Consider the following 15,482-nt stretch of genomic DNA (forward strand, 5'->3'; position numbering starts at 1 on the left):
GAAGTCATAGGTGTTGGGGAGGCAAAACTGCTGGGGGGACAATTACATATCAAGGGAGTCACCTCTGAGACTAATGCCTTCTTCCCACCTTGATTTACCAGGAACATCAGGCTCGTGACGTTAAACAAGCGCTCCTAGGAGGCAACCTGTCTTTTATTTTATTTTATTTACATTTTATTTCTTTTTACTTATTTTAATTTTGCTATTGTTATTTTATTTTTAGAATAAAGAATAAGCATATTGAAAGATTGCAAGAATGGAGTTGATACTTGCCGCACACACTTTTGAGCTCTAATCTGAAAGCAGGCACGTGCCCATCCCATACATGGCTGTGCATTCCGTCGCAGTTGTGAGAGAAGCTTTACATCATACGCATGGACATGCTTAAGATTTCAGCATGGCCGTGCTCCCTTACCCGAAGCCATTGCGCAAAAAATTATCAGGGAACCTCTTTCCTTTTTATTCAATTGCCTTCTTTGCATGCTTTTAATTTGATTGCTTTCAAACATTGAGGACAATGTTTCGCTTTAAGTATGGGGGAGTAGTTCCTAATTATATAATTTTTATTGCATGTCCTTAAGTAAAGTGTCTATGCTATTTTTTATTATAATTTAAAACTTTTTCCCTCATAGAACCCAATTTTTCTAGATAGAATGACATGTTGAGTGATTATTATTGGCATTATACTTTTATTTGGAAACTAATAATTAGCTAAGTTCCTTACTTTTATGCTCTACATTAAACTTTAACTCATAGATGTGAGTTTTGAGCCTTAAAGGAAATTTTTACTTTAATCTAATTAATTATACCACTTTCCTCATTGTTTTGTGTGATTATCTCCTTAGGATTTGTGCTCTAGAACTTAACTTGAAACCGACTTAAGACTTCTCTTTTTAATTGCACGTTTTAATGTGAATGAGGCATAATAGGATTTTTATTCTTGGCCTTCAATATGTTTGAGATACAACTAGTTGTCCACTTTGAGCTTTATTGATTTTCTTGGTCCCTTGTATTAAATTTATAAAATATTTTGATGACCGTGAGTTTATGAATGGAGTAATTGAGTTGTTGAATTGTTTGATTAATTCTCCTCTATATCTCTCATGTGCAAAAAGAAAGAAAGAAAGTATGAAAAAGAAAATAAAAAAAAGAGAAGAAAAAAAAAGAAAAAGGGTTATATATGATTGAAATGAGAGAAGAGTAAAGATATTGTTTACATACAAAAATATAAAAATTACTCTAAGAGTTTCATTTGTATGTTTGTAATTGTTATAATTTATTACCCCTTTGTATATTTCTTTTCTTTCATTTATCTCACCTCAATTATTATAACCCGTTGGCCACATTATAACCTGAAAAAGACCTCATAATTTTTACTTGTAATTAATTTATTTAGTGGAGAGTCAGTTTATAGTCAAGCCTATGGTAGTACAATTTTTCTTTAGGAGAATTGAGTGATACCTCATTTTGTCCCTTAGTGAGAGCGGAAAGTAGAGTACCTTAGTTTGATGTTTGAGTGAAAAGTATAGAAATATAAGATTCTAATTGGGAATCCTTTTGATTACTTATGATCGGTAATATTACTCTTGTTGCTATCTTTATCTCGGGTTCCTTGTATTGTATTATGTTTCAAGTTATTATGTTATTCTCTTAACTAACACTTTACTTGAGGACAAGCAAATAGATAAGTATGGAGAAGTTGATAAGTCTGTAATTAGGCCCTATTTTGCAGCCTATATATTCATATTTGACCTTTATTTTATTTGAGTTTTACACTAATTTATATATTAATTGTGCAGTTTGGTATAAAGAGGCCGCAAGTGGATGTTAGGTGCATTTTGGGCCCAAATTGATGGAAGATTAGAGCTTTGCAGCAGTCAGCACCCTCAGACCCTTTCAACAAGCACGAGGGGTGCTTCGAGCCCATGCACAGCCGTGCTCATCTGCGAGAAGGCCAATTATCAAGAGTCTTTAGGGTTTTCAAACCCTATTAAAAGGAGATCTCATGCATCGTTAAAAAAAGACCGTTTTTATCTTGGCTTTGACTCTATAATACATTTGATCTCGTCTCTCTTGCACGGGATCCTTGCACATGCTTGGCGAGACTTGGAGCTTCAAGCGATCGTACTTGAAGACCGAAAACACATCTCATACTCTAGTTTGCTATTTCTTTTGATTATGGCTTTATTTATGATTGTTTTAGTTCTTTTCTTTAGTATGAGTAACTAAGTCCATAGCTAGGGCTATGGTAACTATTATTTATAAATTTATGGAATTTTGATATTTGAATCTAAATTTGATTTCTATTTTGTGATTAGATTTTATCCTATTGCACTTCTTTCTTAATCCTAATTAATTATATCGTCAGGCGACCGTACCTCGGTTAATTAATAGATCTATAGGGTAAAAGAGACAAAGGATTAGGTGGACCAAACCAATCTTTCTCTTCTAATCATTATTAAATTAACAAGTTCATAGGTTCATTAAGCTTTCTTAAATTAATGTCTTGCATAACCATTGGGGATGTTAATTTAGAGAAAGTAATATTAATATTGCATGACCATTGGGTATTAATAGTATTCGTATGAATAATTAGTAATCACAAGAAAATTGAATTTAGAGTTAAACAGAAAAATAACATAAAGGATTGAATGAGAAAACCCATATGCCCTAGGTTCCTCTCCGATAAGTTCCTTGCTCTTAGTTTTAGAATTAATTTTATAAATTCTTGTCTTAATTAATTCCATATTTTTGAAGCTTAAACAATTAAATTAGGAAATTCTTAGTAATTGGAAAATAATCTTTGTTGGACAATATTTTGAGAACTTAATTTAAGAACCCTGTATTACTTCTCAATGGGTACACTTGCCCTCCGAACATGAAGCTTTGCCTAACAAACTCTATCCAACGATCAATTATATTGACAAATTATTGATACTTTTATGGGGGATGGAAGAGAGAATTATTGTCTTTGTCTCTAATATGTTTTCTTAACCTTGTTAAAAAAACATGAAGATCTTGTTTAGCTAATGCAAGAACAAGGTCCTTGTGGATCTCTTCCACCTTAAAACTTTGTTGCATTGAAAAAAATAATAATAAATCTTACAATACAGTCATATTGGTAATAAAGAGAAAATGAAATTGATTTTCTTCACTTGTAGTTACTCCCAAATGTAGTTCTTTAGATCAATAGACACATTTAACCAATTAGAATAACTAATTGGCATTGTACTTCTACTAATAAACCTAACAAAATGAGAAAATTTGAATTTGTTAGGGGGTTGACTTTTGAATTCTATCTAATCTATACAATAATACAAAATAATTTTTTAAAGTCATAATATAAACATAAAGGAAACACATTTGCAAGATTGATAATTAAGTTAATTATTGTTATTTTATTTCTAACTTTTTTGATTTAGTAATTGGCTTTATTTTTGTTTTTTCATGTGTCTCTCTTCATATCTTGGGACTTAGGACGAGAATCTCCTTTCATATTATCTGAAGAAGTAATCTATAAAAAAATAAATAATATTAGCAATAAATAATATATATAATTAAATATGTCAGTTAAAATCATAAAGTAAAAATATACATCTTTAGATGAACCTTTTCTTTTCTTAGAAACCTTACAATATTTTTCATATCTCTTTATGGTATGAAAGGATAGATTAACCAAATACCTCCTTCATGATCATGTCTTACATGAAAATCTCCATCATCAACTATTGAATTACTATTTGACATGTGTTTTACGCAAAGGAAAGGATTGTCCTCAACATCAATGTTTTCTTCCATACTTTTGCCATCTATAAAAGCATTAATTTATTTGAGAACACAATTGACCATGACTTATTAATAAGATAAGAGACATAGAATACTTGTTGGGCCTGTGGACAAGGATAAAAGGGTCATCTTTATAACCTATCTTGTTAAGATCAACTCTCATGAAGCCTAAATAGTTAATTCGAACATAATTGTCGTTGTCAACCCATTTGTAATCAAACACAGAGATTTGACCCATATGTATTCAATTACCCCAAAGTATGATATATTTGCATAAATAGAGTTTCTATTCTTTGCATTAGAGGATATTTAGTGATTCAGTTACAAGTCACCTTGCTATTTTGTATTGTACTTTGGTCGTTATGTTATTTTGTGTAAGTGGTGAAGCCATTGACTAAATAAGAATTGTAAGAAAATGCATCAATATAAGGACATTTTGACAACCATTAAACCTTTTCTAAAACTGAATCGTTATTTTCTATCAAATATTGAGAGGCATGCTTTTGTAGCTATGAAATAAATCTCTGGTTATGCTCTTTTGCAATTAAATTTTCACCTTTGTTAAGATTTTTACACTTGAGTATCTTTTTGTGCATGATTATATAAGGCTCTACCTCAACGGTGTTTCGTAAAACATATAAGTGTGCTTGATAACATCCTTATAGTGTGATAGTATTTTAGGAGACATATTAATTCTTGACAAGTATTCATTACAAAATTTAAAAATTTCTTTGACTAAATATTGTTAAATAATGCATCATTTTGGTCAGCTTCTATTCTTGATATACTCTTTTAAAATCTTCATATATTGTGATACACCCATCTTATATATGCAAGCCTACATAATTTTGCTTGCTCGACAAATTAAGTGGTCAAATGAAACATGATATCAAAGAAAAAAAGATAGAAAATATATCTCTAGCACACAAAGTGTGTTAGAAATTTGATTTTGCAAAGTTGATAATCGTGTAGAGTCAATCATCTTACTACAAATTGCCTTGAAAAAAAAAAACACAACTTGTTGATTGTCACAAACTTTCTTTAGAAAAATGAAACATATAGTCATTGGCAGCAAATTCTTCATTAAGATATGACAACTATGAAACTTTAAACCTTTTAATTTTAAGCTCTTCACTGATACAAGAACTTTTATGTTTAATGAATATCTCTTTAAAATTTTAATTGAATATAAAGCTTCGATGATCTTGCTTCTTTTGCTTAGAAAAAGTGCATGTTGCAAGATGTAAAAATATTTGTTTTTTCTTCTTCACTAGTGCTATATTAGTTCATATTTCTACTTTTACCAAGTCTAATTTATAATTGATGTCATCATTTTTTTCCAATCATGTCTAATAATGTACTAGTGACACTTTCATATATATTTTTTCAACATGCATAATATTAAGGAAGTATTTAACATGTGTAATGATGTGCAATAAAGTAACTAAAAAAAAATTGACATCTTCTTCCAATATTCAATTGAAAGCTCTTTAACAAAAGATTTAACAAAATTTGTTAGCAATATATTTTATCTTTTCAAACACCTAATATCCTATTATTAAATAAAGATATCATTATTATTCAAAATTTTTATTAAAAGCTTTTTCATATTTTTAAAAAGATAAGTATGTATTAAATTAAATTAAATTAAATAATAAGATAACAATGAAATTAAAAATTAATTATAAATATATCAACGCGATCACACATTCTTACACACAAGATTTCAAGTTATGACCAATTAATTACATGTAATTCTATGTATTTTATACTAATTGACTAGTTCAACAATAAATTTTATTATATTTTAATACAACTGACTAACTTCAACTTTTAGCTTTCACTAATTCTATAAAACTTATTCTAAAAGTAATATGATAAGAATTTTTTAAATAAATAAGCCTATATAACTACTAATCGTTAATATTATCAAATATTTTTAATTTAACCAATTATCTACTCAACTTTTAATTTTATCAAATAATTTTGCATGCCCAAAACTTACCATGGAACAGCGAAAACATCACCCGGCACCTAGTTGTTATTGTAAGACACGGATTGAATCTAGAACCAGCAGTGGTAAGTTCCTTCATCCTTTATCACAGCAACTGAAGCTCAAATGGCAACAATTAACTACTGTAGTTATTACTGACAAGAAGTTTTTGCATGAGCAATCCTCCAAGAACATAACCTAGTCATACGCTGCTAGGTAAGTAAGTAGAATGTTGCTACACTACTTTTCAATTTAAAAATTATCCTTTAATTAATAGAAACTTATAATCAAAATTAATGTGAAGATATATTTCAATTATAGCAATTTTAAATCAATTTTATTAAAATTAAATTTTTAAACTTTTGAAATAAACTGAAATCAATTAGCCAATACTACTGAAATTTGATTATGAAAAACCCGGAATAGCAAGATTTAAAATACTTAGTTTGAAAGGATCTTTTAGGTAACGATTGCTTACCCCCCGCTTCGAAGTGAGCTAGGGACATCATGGAAGGAGGCACTCGCACCAAAGGCATCCATGGCCATGGCCCACCCACCTGCATCATCAATGATCAATAACAAGTGACAACCACCCTCACCGTAATAGGCTTCACCATCATCACCCTTATGTCCAGTATCCATCTGCTCTGTCTTCTTGTCCACCACTCCATCTTGACTATTCAGCTTCCCCTGCCTTCTCTTCTGCTTTGGATCTAAGCGATTTAGGCGTCATCTCATGCCCCAGAATCCACCACAGCCATGCCCAAGCCCAACCCTTCACATCACATTCATGTCATGTCACTAAGCCTACGTGTCCCACTTCGCATTTAGACCCCTCATCACTACCGCCACGTGGAGTCATGATCGCAGATGTGACTGCTCAGTACTGTGCAGCCCCCACACTGTTCCTTTCCTCGTCCAAGCTCACTCAAACTCCTAAATCATCGTTGTATAAAATTATATAATTATAAATACAAAATATCCCTCCTCTAAGTCCTCTTATATTTTATTATTTACCGTAACAAACACCACCATAAGCTAAAATCAGGCCATGATTATCGTCATTATCAACGTGCTGCGTTACGTGGCATGTTATAAACAAAGTGTTATGCGTCATTTTCAAATTCATAGCCATTAATAGTGCGGGTTAAATATTATCTTGAACACACCAAAATAAGATTACAATCCCCAGAGCCAACCAAACAAACAAACAATGTCATCAATCCCCAGTCCTCGATATTATATTAAAACACCGCTGCTATGTTTCCCCTATTTTTCCCCCTAATAAATCAAAATCCAAATACATACATACATTAAAACATGGATAAAAAAAACAGGAAAACTAACATGGATCATGATGTTAGTTGTACATGCACATCACTGCTTTAAGACCAAGCCCAATCACCTCCCCAAAAGAAAAAAGAAAAAAGAAAAAAAAATTACATCTCGAAAATAAGAGTTCCGTCCAGGTTTTGTAGCCAAATTTTTACTTGGGTTTAGATTCCAAATATTCTTTGCTCTTACCTTAGGTTATAAAAAACATATTAGAAAAAAAAAGAGAAATTTCTTCAGGGAAGATGAAAGAGAGTGGGATTGTCTTGATCAGACCAATGAGTGTGGGTCCAGTAAGGTTGATCTACGGTGTGATGAAGATCAAACAAACCTTGATCTGAACCGGCATGCCAATCCAACGATCCAAACGCTCCATGCCCAGTTTTATTCTGCAGCGTAGAGAGCTCAAGCGAAAGCGCGTGATCAAGAAACGACGCCGCAGCGAACTCCTCGTGATTCTGCTGTTGCCACTGACACTGCCCGTGGCCACTACCTGGTGCCACTTGTACCTGATCATTCCCGTGCGGATGAGTAGGACCGAACCGAAACGACGTCGCATCGAGGATGTTATTGTTATTCCCAAAGCCAAAAGCCAGCGCCTCGTTATTAGAAGTGACAAGGCTCGTCAAGCTCCCTATCTCAGAGAAAATGCCAGAGTGATCACCACCACCACCTTCTTGTTCAAGTTCCGAAGAGGGGTTGGCGAACAGCTTCGACTCGCGAATGTTGTCGCGTAACAAATTGTTGTTCGACGCAGCGTTTGATGTCGGCGCCGACACCGCCTCCGCCGCGGTTAGGGTGGAGCTTTCGCTGCTGGAGTGAGAATTAGAGTTACGTTCCCGCTCCGACGGCTGTGACAGGGGCGGCGGTTGCGGCGTGGGGGCGGTTTCATAGGAAGAGGAAGTGTTGTTGTTGTTGGTGGTGGCTTTCGGCTTGTTGGAGCGCTTTGATTTCCGGCAACCGCCGCCGACGGGGACGTTACGGAGGACGCCGCCTTTGGTCCAGTAGCGGCGACAGTTCTTGCAGAAATGGCGCGGCTGAGAGAGGTTGTAGTTGTTGTAGTAACAGAACTTGGTGTTGAGTGAGTCACAGCGAGGGCACTTCAGGGGTTGCTGGTGGTTGTGGTGGTTGGGCCTCAATCTCCGGTCTCCGCCGCCGCCGAAAAACCTTCCGCCGCCGAGGGAGTGTATTTCCTGCATTTCTGGCTCTTTTATCTTCTTGTGTTGTTGTTTTCGTTGGAAAGGTGTGTCAGTGAGTTAACAAGGTTTGTGGAAGTAGAAGAGATAGAAAGAGTGTTCTTACTGACAATTATAATATCCGTCTTCACTGCTCCTCCCGTATCCATTTTTCAAGCCAATTGACTGAAACGACCTTCCCGAAAAGATGGGGCACCACCTCAGCTGGAAAATACCAAACGATCCCTGCTATATATATATATATATAACAAAATTTGTTTATAAAAATTTGTTTTAATTATTTAATCAATGTTTTTAGAGCATTAATTAGCAAGACTTATGTTTAAAATAAAACAGATAAAATCAGATTACTTTTTTTATAATTAATATAAGTAAATAATTTTTGAATGAAAATATTTTTTAATATTTTATTTACAAATTTTTAATTATATGATTAATTAATTTATTTGAATATAATTTTCTGCTTTAAAACTTTTTTGTTAGACATGTTATTTATTTTAAATTTAATTATTTTTTAACTTAAATGGTCCATGTCAACCTATATGGTGCATATTGTATAACATATATGTTTAACTTCTGTAGTAATAAATTAATAAATTTTAATGAAAATCAATTGTAGATCAAATTTAATTAAATTTTATATAATTGAAAATGTTTTACAATTTTTTATTCTCATACATTTTACATTAAATCTAAACGTGTTGTAAAAGGTTTATAAAAAAACCTATCCTTGTAGCTGCAAAAACATCGTTCTCTTGTTATGGTGTTTAGTCGAAGTTGAAATAAATGCAGAGAAAATAGGTGAATGAAAATAAAATAAAGAACCAATTTTATTTTTATTTTTTATTTTTTTCCTTGTTATGTTGACGAGAGAAGACTGCGCGGGAATGAAACCACGTGGACAGAGGAGGTGAGGGTGAGGGTGGTATACCTCATGAAATATGCTGTCGCGTTGTCGGCCACGCTCAAATTATACGAGAATTTTAAATGTATTATCTGAAGAAAATAATACTAACTAACCGTCTTTAATTATCCTTTAAAAATTAAAAATGATATTGTTTTTAAAAAATTCAATACTTTTTTTATCATAGTTTTAATTATAAATTTAATGTAATTTTTTCACAAAAAAATATTTTTTACTAATTCAAATACCCTAACAAAAAAGTTTAACTTTTATGTAATAACTTTAAGCTTTTTTTTATATGATTTTTTTTAAATTTAAAAAATATAAGATTTTTATAAACTTATGAAAATATGAAATTCAATTGACATTTTTGGTGCAGTATAAAAATTTAAAGATAAAAAGATAAAAAATATAAAATTTCAAGTCAACAATGATATTTTTAAAAATATTAAAATATTAAAAATTGTCAGTAGCAACTTTTAAAAAAAATTAAATATTTAAAAAGTACATTAAAAATGATAAATAACAGTTTTTGACCAAAAGTCGACAATGATAAATTTTTTTAAAAATTATATTTCTATAATTTCACAAAAAATTTCATATTTTTTTAATTTTTTAAAAAAACCCACATATAAAAAAATTCCAATTTTATAAGTTAAGCAATTAAATTACATTGACAATTAAATTATTATATTAATTATTACATATTAATATTTTTTATTAAAATAATAATTTATTATTAAATGATAGTTTAAAATATATTTATATTATCAAGAAATTTAAATAAAATTTTTAATAAAATTCTTAAATTACCAATATGTTTAATACATCTTACGTCTATATTTAGTTATTGACTGTTTTGGAAAAAAAAAACTAGCTTATTTTTAAGAATATATCTCTAAAAATAATAAAAAGGTAAGACTTATATAAAATAATTTATAAATATATGATAAGATTTTGTTTTCAAATTCATTCAATCATTCAAATAATAATGACATAATTTCTCTTAAATTAAAAATATTATTTTTAAATGAAGGAGTAGTATTAATATTTTCAGTTTTAAACAGTATAATATATTGGCTTCATGTTACTGTTTTTATTTCTGCAATGTTTTTCTTTTATTTAGGGCTTATTTATTTAAAAGTTAAAAAAATTAATTCTCATACATTTTAAAGAAAATTTATAATTTAAATTAATTTATAAATAAATATTAATTATATTTAATAATTTAAATATTTTTATTAAAATTAAATTTATTTTTAACTTCAAATAAATAAATAAATAATTTAAAATAGAAACTAATTTTTAATAACATTTTTAAATATAATATGTTATCATTTTATTAAAGTAAAACTATTATTAGAGTAAATTACATTTCTTTCTCTTAAAAAATTGTATTTATTATATTACCCTTCTTTCTATTTTAGAATTATATAGTCATGTCTTCTAAAACAAATAAATATATTATAATATAATTTTTTATTAAACTTTATTTTTACTTATAATTAAATTGTTATTTAAATATTTTTTTAATTTATTAAAATTATAAATAGTTTATATTTTGTATTTTTTAATAAAAGTAAAATGTTTTTATTTTTATTATTAAATATTAAAAAAGTTTTAACATTTTTTATAATAATAAAAAATACTTACGCTTCTATAAAACAGATATTTATATTTGTTGAACTTCTTAAAATATTTAAAAATATAAATTTTTTTAAAAAATATATTAGTATAAAAATGTCAAATAAATATTTAAAAATACTTTAAATAAAAACTTAAAATAAAATAATTTACAATTTATTTATTTATTATAGAAATTATATAATTTTAAAATAAAAATAATATAATATATACATATATTAGGAACTTGTTATTATTAAACGATCAGGGAATACAATCCTCGACACCGATAGGAGGCGGTGCGAGTACTGCCACATTGGATGTTTCAATTGGTGAGATGTCTTATTTTATTTTATAAAATGTAAACATCACATCTAATTGTACGACTTATGTCTACAAATGATTTCATAACTGCTCCTCTTGTCCGTTTTACACATGTTTCTTTCTTATTTTTTAGTGATTTAGTTTTCTTTATATATATTAGTTTTCTAGCCAATGGATGGGTCCTCCACATGCGAATTCACTAGCAATGGTATTAATAACCCTCTTAGAATATTTCTCACGTTCATCGTATCATGTAGTAGGAGGTTCTTTTGACCGACTTCGTTGTCTTTCGGACTGCTTATTATGGTATCTTCTTGATGACTCGGGGTAGCAGTCTCTCTCCCTTTCAGAATGACCGGTGGGGTTTGTTTGCACAAATCCTCTAAGGTGCCGTCCTAGATCAAATCTTCAATTTTATCTTTTAAAACTGTGCACTCCTCTGTCATATGGCTCCTATTGCGATGATACCGGCAAGATTTGCTCTTATCTGTCTAAGGGGGGTGTTGGCGCGCCTGGGCATAGTCAAGATTTCTATTGCTAAGGCCTAATCAAGTACCCTAGACCAGTTAGTGTTGAGTGTAGTATAGGAGGGATATTTAGGCCCCCTGGGCGGCCTCTCAAGCTCATTCCTTCTTTCTTTGTTTTCTTGTCGAGATTTGAAAGTTTCTCTCTTATTTATATTTTTTGAATTGGACCCTTGGTCCATCCAAACTTGATTTTGGTACTCGGCTAATTCTTCCATCTGCATATACTTTGCAGCCCGACTCCTCAATTCAACCAAGTCAGCTGGTGGTTTTTTGCAGATACTGTTAACGAAAGGACTTGGCTTAAGGGCCGTTGTAAGGTGGTGCATGGCCACAGCTGGTTCCAGATTATGAATTGAAAGGGTCACTTTGCCGAATTGTTCCATGAACGCTCGGAGTGATTCTCCTTTTTCCTGACGAATGTTGACAAGTGTTAGGGATGTCAAGGGGTGAGGTCGACTTGTGGCAAACTGTAGGTTGAATCGTCTTGTAAGAGCTGCGAAAGAGTCGATAGATGAAGGGAGGGGTCGGGTGAACCAACTGAGAGCTGGTCCTCGAAGCGAGGTCGGAAAAATCCTACACCATAAGGCGTCATTTTCTGTATATAGGGCGACTTGGGTCATGAAAATATCCAAGTGTTCTCCTGGGTCAGATGTCCCATCATACTTTTTTAACGTTAAACCTCTCCAATTATCAGGTAACTTGGCCTCCAGGATAAGCTGAGTAAAAAGGCTTCAACTCGGGCCGTCATCCCGTTCAGTAGGGTTCTAACTTGTAGAGTCCCCTTTGGTTTTTCTTGCAATGTCAAAGACTCTCCTTGCTCTTGAGCAGAAGGGGTAGTCTAAGAGGGTATATGGGTTTTGATTTCCTCCCTCAAGTTAGCGTTCTCTCTTCTTAAGGCCGACATCTCAAGAGCATCTTTCTCTCTGGCCTGTTGCACTTCCTTCATCTCGGCCTGGAGCTGTCTTGCTACAGAAAAGAGGCTTTTATCACCCCCCTTCCGGCTGCAGCTTCAGGGATCGGTTGATTGGGTGTCACACCTTTCTGTTGATGAGAAGTTCTTCCTTGATAATTCTGCCCCTCTTGTTGGCTTCTTGTTAATACCATGATGATTAAAAAAGCAAGGCAATTCGTGCCCCACCGTAGGCGCCAAAATGTTCCTGCTAGGGAAATACTAGTCTTCAAGTCTCTGCTTGGATAGGGTGATGTCCTTCCGTATCTTGCTGACGTTACTTGATGTGGGGAGGGTACTGTTGTTTACAATCTAACACTAGCAAGTGCACTAGGATTGCAGTAAGTAATGAGTAATTTTTAAGAACAGAATATCGTCTCTACAGGGAATTTAGATTTCAAGGGTAATTCCTCTAATGTAAGATGATAGGGATTTGTAAGTGACATGCTAATCAATGAACTCACAATTCACTTTTCAGAATTATATGTACCTAGTGGCAAGACTGCCTCATTTTTTAAAATACAAGTGTGATCTCATGTTAAGAATGGGAAAAACAACTTAAAAAGAACAAAATCAAGCAGAATTCACAGAATTATCAATTGAAAAGTAATTGTTTCACAGAAGACAGTTTAATATGTATTCTACTATCAGTAAAATTTCAGTGTATTGTGTAGCCAACACATGAATCAAGAGGTAAAGAATAACCCCCCTTTCATGGCAGCTTGTGCAGGTGTCATCAGCCAATGTGTGTGAGTGTTATGTGTGTGACATTCTCTGCACAAAACACCAAAATTCCATCAATCATCAGTAATATACAGTGATTAAAACTGCAGAATTATAAATCTAACAGAAATTGATCTTCATTACAACTAAAAATATTAAAATTGTTCTTAACAACTACTGAATTCACAAACTCTAAAACTACAATATTGAATTAAAGGAAAACAACAACAAAAAAGAAAACTCCTATTCTACTCTTCTGCTCCATCTTCATCTCCTGAAGTTTCTTCTTCAGAGCCCTCTTCTTCTTCTTCTTCTTCCTCTTCTTCTTCCTCTTCCTCCTCCACTACTTCTTCAAATGTTGGCTGAGGAACATGGGTTCTGTAGATTGGCATGTTTTTGAACACAGAGGAGCGAAGACATTGAGCATTTTCTGTTACATCAGGAGTATGGTACATCTCCTCTTTTGTCATCCCCATTTTTTGCCCAATGTTGAGCATTATGCACTCTATCATCATAACTCCAGCCTTTATGTATTTGTGAAGCTCATTCTGCCTTTCTGCCAATTGATTTTGTCCTTCAACTAGTAGCTTCAAGGTATTTTTCATCATCATAGGCTTCTCTTTTTTGTATTGGGGGGGGGGGGATGGGAGCTGCAGAAGTGTAGGAGACAGTAGCATAAATCTCTTTTATCATGGCTGCAGTAATGGAAGGTGCAGCCCTGATCCTTTCTTGGTATTCTCCAAATTCTACTCTTGCATCCTCACATAGCAGGGTGATGACTGAGGGAAAAGCCAGGGAATCCCTCTTTGTCTTCAAAATGCCTAAGATGAAGTCACTTATAATTTCCCCCACATCTATGTATGTATCAGAAACTATAGCAAACAACAATGCAGACCTCTTGACAGCCAATGTGGAGCTGTGTTTGACAGGCATGAATGAGTTCAAGATGAACATGCTCCACACTTTGGAGGAGGGCAGCAAATTCTTGGTAATTATATGCTTTGCCTTCTTGGATTGGTTTAACTCCTATGTGGTGCCTGGTCTACCAATCTTTCCCAAAATCTGCACAAAGTCAATGTCTAGACTCTTCTTAAATGTGCTAAAGTCCAACTGTGCAAAATGTTTTTCAGTGTTGATTTCTAGCACCCTATTAATATTGGCAGGTGAGAAATCAATCCTCATCCCTTTTACCATTGAGCTGAACTTAGGGACTTGGTTTCCCTTAAACCTCATTGCATTTGCATAAAATTCCTGTGTAATCTCCCTCTATCCTTGGCTAGCCACTGAACAGAAGGATTCCCAGCCTCTATTTTGAATTTCTTCTTTGAATTCTGGATGATTGTTCCCAACAATTTGAAAAGCTCTGTCTGGAATAATTTTTCTTCTTAGGATGTTGGCTTTAAAAAAGTTTTCATGAGCCATACTCCTAAATCTGGGATCATGTGTTGTGGTAGGTGAGGAAGCTGAAGGAGCTTCTGTTCTGGTCTGCTGTGGGTTAGAGATTTCAATGGGGGAGGAAGGTGAAACACCATCAGTTCTAGCCTTCCTCGCTGCTGGAGTATTTCTAGCTGATCCAGCTTGAAGATTTCTGTTGGATCTCCTTCTTGGAGTGCTGGAAGATTCAGCTTGCTTCCTCTTAGAAGGGCCAACTGGTGTATTTAAAGAAGTTCTGACCATCTTTCAGCTTCTGCAAAAAGGAAAGTTTAAAATTTTAACACAATGGTATTTCTATACTGCAGCAATTCAAATTTTTAATCAAAGAAGTTCAATTAAGCAGTTTGCAGAAATTTAATTTTTCTAACACTATAAATCATGCAGTCTGTTAATAATATCATTCAACATGCAAATACCAACACACAGGTGCACAAACTTAAGCATTCACAGTCAAAGCATGTAAAATCCTATTGTTGTTCATAATCTTACACTAGCAAGTGAACTAGAATTGCAGCAAGTAATGAGTAAAATTAAGATCCGAATATCGTCTCCACAGGGAATTTAGGTTTCAAGTACCACTTCACAGAATTATAACCATTTGAGCCATACGAATTTGGAAGGAGAGTTGTAACATGTAATAGCAGCAAACCAGAGCAATTAAAAGTAAAGAACTTGCAGAAAAACAGAGTTT

The 15,482-nt window shown here is 32.6% G+C and overlaps 1 protein-coding gene and 1 pseudogene across 1 annotated transcript; both read right to left on the reverse strand.

Annotated features, from left to right (window-relative positions):
- LOC113851966 overlaps positions 1 to 15,482 on the reverse strand; it is a 221,694-nt pseudogene that overhangs the window by 192,944 nt on the left and 13,268 nt on the right.
- LOC113852956 (dof zinc finger protein DOF5.4-like) lies at positions 7,263 to 8,521 on the reverse strand. The gene has a single exon (XM_027483380.1). It carries the CDS (start codon positions 8,308 to 8,310, stop codon positions 7,348 to 7,350), a length of 963 nt encoding a protein of 320 aa, XP_027339181.1. The 5' UTR covers positions 8,311 to 8,521; the 3' UTR covers positions 7,263 to 7,347.

Source organism: Abrus precatorius, unplaced genomic scaffold (assembly GCF_003935025.1).
Source record: "Abrus precatorius isolate BTA unplaced genomic scaffold, Abrus_2018 Scaffold10, whole genome shotgun sequence".
Lineage (NCBI taxonomy): Eukaryota > Viridiplantae > Streptophyta > Magnoliopsida > Fabales > Fabaceae > Abrus > Abrus precatorius.